General features: G+C 37.1%; 1 protein-coding gene across 1 annotated transcript in view; it reads left to right on the top strand.

The window, feature by feature from the left end:
* tbcd (tubulin folding cofactor D) overlaps window positions 1–2824 on the top strand; it is a 127163-nt gene extending 124339 nt beyond the window's left edge. Inside the window, exon 40 of the mRNA XM_041222121.1 lies at window positions 1099–2824. Coding sequence (XP_041078055.1) covers window positions 1099–1113 — 15 coding nt within the window. The 3' untranslated portion in view covers window positions 1114–2824. The remainder of the gene's footprint in view (window positions 1–1098) is intronic.
* Window positions 2825–6000: the final 3176 nt, after the last annotated feature.

Raw genomic sequence — 6000 nt, forward strand, 5'->3', positions numbered from 1 at the left:
GCCGGTGTAATTGCCATCTGAGAAAACAGAATAGTTTCCGACCCCAATATTCTGAAACTCCTTTGACACTAGACCATGATTTACTGTAAGTTACCAGAGCAACCGGTCTGTGCTTCCATGACAAATGTCATCTTTTTTTCAGAAGAGCTGTTTGTGTGAAGTAAAAAAAAAAAAAATGCATTTGTTTACTGGTTTAAGTAAAGAAATAAAAAAAAAAAAAAGCAATCGGGCGGATTCAATTAACATTTTCCTGGAAAAAGCATTTGAGGAAAATTTGAATCTGTCCAATTAACATAGCAAATGTGTAGCAATTTTCTTCTTTGATGTAATTAGCCCATTATCAGCGATGAATCAACACACAAATGGATCCACATGTGCACTGTTTATTATGGAAATTTGTATTTTCCAAAAACCCTTTTCCCCGGCTAAAAGTTCAGCATTTTGCTCCAGGAGATTGTACACTCCCTGGTTCTGTAAATACTGAGCTAAAAGCTTTGGGTTTGGAGGGATCAGTGCTTCTGAACCTACAGTGTACACTTGAATCTCATTAAAACCTGCACTACATGCTGAATGATTCTGAAGTCAATTCCTCAAATAGGTGGCCTCAATACGATTAGATTGTGCTTATCCAGTAAACTCGTGCTAATTCTGTTGAGATTACTGACTTGTTTCAGGGAACTGATCGTACCCTGGACTATACTAAAAATGCATTGCCTTGATTATAAAAAGCAACTCTTTAAATAACAATACTGCTGGAAATGTTTAACAGATAGAATATTGAAGTTTGAAGTTTGCTTTCTACAGCTGCGATCAGCATGCGTTTCATTACGATGGCATTGTTCACATTTTTTAGGTGAATTCCGGTTTCCGAGTTTGGGTTGTCGAGAGTCTACAGTAAACAAAAGTACTGTCTGTTGTTGTAGCGCTACCCTGTCCGGTTAGATTAGTGCTGATACAATGTCTGCATGGTGTTCACATTGTTCTGGAGGGATACGTAACACTTCCTCAGTCATTCCTTTATCTTAACAAAAAAAATGTGTCAAAGTGATTATCAGTGGTAACATCATTAATGAATGTAACCTTTTCCTTTCTCTTTAGAGTTCGGTCCAGTAGCCAGTAGGATGGCTTGAAGAGGAACTGTTGAGCACACTGATAACTGCATGCAGAGTACTTCAAACTATTAATCAGTACCCACTGGTATTTTAAGGCAGTTGTGCGATGCACTGTTACGAATAAACCTCTCATTATAATAAAAGGATTAAATCACTTTTCTAATTTAAAATCCCAATACATACCGACCACCTCAGTTACCTGTGCTCACTAATGAACTGCTTTAAAACCATGTTGTAATGAATATTCTGATAAAGCTTGCTCTTTTGAAACCAGTTTGCTATTATTAATGTTTGTTTGTTTGTTTGTTTGTTTGTTTTTGTATTGTTCATGTACCGTTTGAATCAACTGTATTGCTTTGTAAAGAGGTGGAACAGTATGTAGCTAGGCTTGTTAATTAAAATCTCTTTGTAAAAATCTGAGGTCCTTTGGGGAAATAACAACTGAATCCCCAGTTACATTTGATGATTCATAAAATTATTGCTATGGAAATGTTCTTATTATTACAAAAGGCTGTTGTGTTGTATTGCTCTGACACAGCAGTGCGCAGTCAAGAGGGATATAGTTTTATTCCAGTATATTATAACATGGTTCAGAATATCCTTTGATATGAGGCAGTGAGATTAAATCATATCTTCCAGACTTGTTGCAGAAGAAACTGGAGAATGTCAGGCTAGGGAAACTATGGTTAAATCAGCATAAAGGTTAATAAAACTATAGCTCTTTAGTGCAGCAGAGATAACATGAGCCAATAAACAAGAGATTCCCTAAAAGCCCTTTTGTTTTTTAAGTAATTTTCATACAAACAAATGCAGCAATTCCTTTTCAGGGCAGCTCAAAGTGATCCAGTCTCATGTTGGTTGCTAAGGGTTACAGGCAGATTTTTAAATTAATTAGCATAGTATTACTGTCACTTTTATAAGCCCTTAACTCTTATTTGTTTAAATTAATGTTGTTAAACAAAACAGAAAGTTTAGGTTTTTGTGGGAAAATGTCTAACTTGTTCATATTCTCATGGTGTTTTGCCTTATATAGCGTGTTGATACAGGGAAGACCTTGAAGGCTAATTTGGTTGCCATAGCAGCCAGAACCCCTTAAATGTTAAAAACAACGGTCCTCAAAGTGAAACAAAGTGAGTGTGTTCCTCAGCGGAGCTCCAGCTACCTAGCCTATATGTTTGAAAACTAACTTCAGAAGGATCAGGGAACCAATTATTTCAATCCTTTTAATATACTTTTTTGTTCTTCCTTTGGGTACACTATGTCCTTGTTTTTAAGTTGCTGTTTTTTTAAGCATTTTATTTATTTTTTATTATTTAAAGATCAAACCTGGGAGAATTTTTGTAGTTAATTTTAAGGTGAAGGAATAGAAAGCAAAACGTAGCTGCTCTTTCTCTCGCTCTTCTTTGTCTCGCTCTTTCTTTTCCAGTTAGAAATTAATGTTGCTTGTACTAGAAAATAAAACAGCAATGTCCATATGTAAACAGGCATGCCAACTGTATAATGTACAAGCTGTTGTAACTCATCTGAATGTCCTTCATTACCTGTTTGAGCTGTGGTCGCAGCTGATGTAGGTCCAGCTCAGTTATTACCAGGTTCAACAGTGAGATGGTGTGTGTGCCAGCTTGTAATTGTGCGCAGGAGGAAAATGACTGTTGCTCCACATGTACAGTGTGTGGGGAATCTGCTGAAAATAAAATCTCCAGTTAAATCGTTATGAGTGTCCTGTTTGTTCATGAAATAGATCATGATTTATGTGTTTTGGGCGATTACAATTATTTGAGCTCTGAGAAGCTAACAACTAAGTGTTTAGCCATTATGAATATTTTTTTAAAAATACATGGAATATAAATTGCTGAGATAAACATGGAAAAGTGGTTTTGTTCTCAGTGATTTTATATTCTATGCATTTTTTATAGTCAGTGTTTTCATAGTAATGGTGGAAAGGTCAATACAACTGTAACAGGGGATCTTGGTACCTGCTACTTTTGTTGTGGGTGTCCACTGAATGATGAGAGACACAGAGGGATGCAGTTGACAACGCCACTCAGGTGTCCAGGTTTTATTACAAATAGCAAAGTTGCAGTGACAGTTGGCTGCCACTAGGGTACCAGCAATGATAGCCCTAGTGCAGGAGGACATACACAGAGTATAATCAAAATAATAACTAAAAAAAAATGCAAAACAATACAGTGAAAAAACTGCTAAAAACTAAAGTTTGCCAAACACTGGTTTAGCGCTGCTTACATTAAAGGGAGGTCCCGCCCAAGAACCTACTCTGTGACACACTAAAATAAACTGTTGTGGGATCAAAATCCCTGAAATAATTCACTCACCCTCCCTCCCTCTTTTTTATACCATGTGGCTGGGCTTAATTGATCATCAGTTAGTCAATTAAGCCCCAGCCACGTTCCGCACATAATTTGGCAGAGTTGAATTTAATCCCTGCCAAACTTAAATTTAAAACTTTCCAACTTTATGTACAACTACAAAACCTGCCATATCTAATGCACACTTACATTCAATATGTTTTTAAACAATACATATACACAACAATAGATTATTTCCACGTGCAAGGCTTTTGCCCAGTCACAACCATCTTAAAACCAGTTCCTCAGTATGAGAAGTTGTGTAACCTGCCTACAGTTTATTATTCCTCGCAAATAGTAGGGTTGCCCTGCCTGTCTGTCTGTTGTACATGTTGGTAATTGTGATTGACCTCTAAGCATTTTGTATTTAAATTCTTAGCGGCAGATGTAGTTTATTTCTTAGTAAACCTAGCCTAGAGTTTCTGCATCTCTTCAGTGATAGAACCAGCATGATAATCTCTAAAGAAGCTGGCAACAACATTGTGAGACGTGTTTACTCCATCAGGAGGCTTCAGCCTACAGACATGTCAGAGTTGTGATTTGAGTCTTGTCTAATGGTTTCAAGCCATTGGTGTACTTGGGAATCAGCCTAGAGCTCACCATTGGCTAGGAGATTAGGAAGAGCCTGGCTTTTGTTTCCGTTATAGTGCAGGTGCAAAAATGACCTCCTCCAGACAGCTGTCTCTAGCTGAACGAAAACTGAAAGTGCTCTATCTTATCCCCCGAAACTGGAACAAGACGGTCAGCTTGTCTGAAACCCAGTGCCAGGTGTTTAACCATTTCAGTGCCTTTGCCAAAGTCTAATTATTTGACTTTGTTCATGGTGTGTATTATTGTACCTGGAGAAGTTTCCTGTCAGTGCTGTATAGTATAATACGCATTGCTTCCAAGTGTTGGCAGAGCAACATCATGTTTGGCATAGTTAGCATAAACTGTTTTCAAATGTTCTAAAAACGAAATAAAAAATGCTTAGCTGTTTGTCCATTCCTGGTTTTAATAAGATACACCTGAGCTTGTTGCCTATACACTGTGGCTAATCAAGCTTGTAATAAAAACTGGAATGGGTGAAACTGCTATGCAGGAGTCTTATTTCTATCTCTGACTTCACAGCTGAAATCCTTACAGCTACATCACAGTGTTATCTTTTACATTATGCCATGGCACCAATGGAGATGTAGTGTTCTATATGGCTTTGTATTTTTATAGTTCACATTATATAAAACATTGGAAGCATGTTTTGACCAAAGTTTTTTTTTTTTTTTTTTTTTTTTTTTTTTTCAGTAAAGAGTAGTTCATGTTGTGGTTCGATTGCATGTATTTCATTGTTAACCGTTAATATTGTAGCTGCAGTGTTTTGTGATGGGTGTAGCAGTAACACAATTGCCGTCCTTGTGTTGGACATCTTGGAGTCATTGGCCAGCTATTGCTCACAGTATATTGTGTACAAATAACTGTTTTGCTAATTTGTTTGGGAGCTGTTTTCCAGGAATACACTGTTCATGTGTTTTGTTACCTAAGTTATAATCAGGATGAGGTTTGCTATTTTGCTCCAAAAGTATGAGTTAGTCTTTTATTTTAATTGAGTCATGGTAAAAAAAATAAAACAATACTTTATTAGTTTTACTTTACATATATTACATATAATAAGATTAATTACATGTGCTCTGCTGTTCCTGAACTTGAATATCTCCACCCAGTTCAGAAGCATAGAAATTTCTCCAAATAAATGTATATTGTAGATATTGTTTCATTTTTCTATACATACACCAGCTTTCCAGACCTCAAAAGTATATGTTGACAACCACCTGTATCAACTCTTCAAATCAGTTAGTCTAATCAATTTACAATGCCGCTAGCTCGTGTTGTGCAACTATTGTTTAGGGAGTAAAAGGTGAATAAAGTATTAGTGTTTTGTGCACTCCTCAGAAATAAGTGCTGAAAACCAGAGCCCTAGCTAAAATGCATCTTGTCCGAAGTGTAGAATCGGTACAAAAAAAAGTACCACGCCCAAAGAAAGACGTACCCCCCCCCCCCCCCCCCCCCCCTCCATCCCTTTTCGGAAGCCTTTCCCTGTGGTGTAGCAGCTGTAGTTTTAACAGGAAAGATGTTTAAACAGTCATTTTTCTTAAGTGAGATAAAGAGATATTGTGGTTCTGCATGGCTAACGTAAAAATAAAGCATGTATCAGAAAAAAAAACATGACCATGTGAGAATTTGATACCATTTTGTGTATGCTTTGTTCTTTTTGCATTATCTACTTAATACAATCATATATCATTTAGATGATAAAAAAATTACAAGCATGGTGTAAAAGCCTGTTACTGAAGCTGCCAATGTCTTCCAAAGTTCAGCAGCGTCTACTTGGGACAGTGGTGGGATTTCAGCATAATCTGAATCCAAAACACCCACCTCTACCATGATTCGGGCACCCACAGCTTGGCACCATCTCCCAGTACCACCATCTGGAAAGTTTAAGTGAGGAAATGTGAAACTTGGCATTCCCCATTGGGCCTTTTCTCCTT

The sequence above is a fragment of the Polyodon spathula genome, chromosome 21, assembly GCF_017654505.1.
Source record: "Polyodon spathula isolate WHYD16114869_AA chromosome 21, ASM1765450v1, whole genome shotgun sequence".
In the NCBI taxonomy this organism is placed as follows: domain Eukaryota; kingdom Metazoa; phylum Chordata; class Actinopteri; order Acipenseriformes; family Polyodontidae; genus Polyodon; species Polyodon spathula.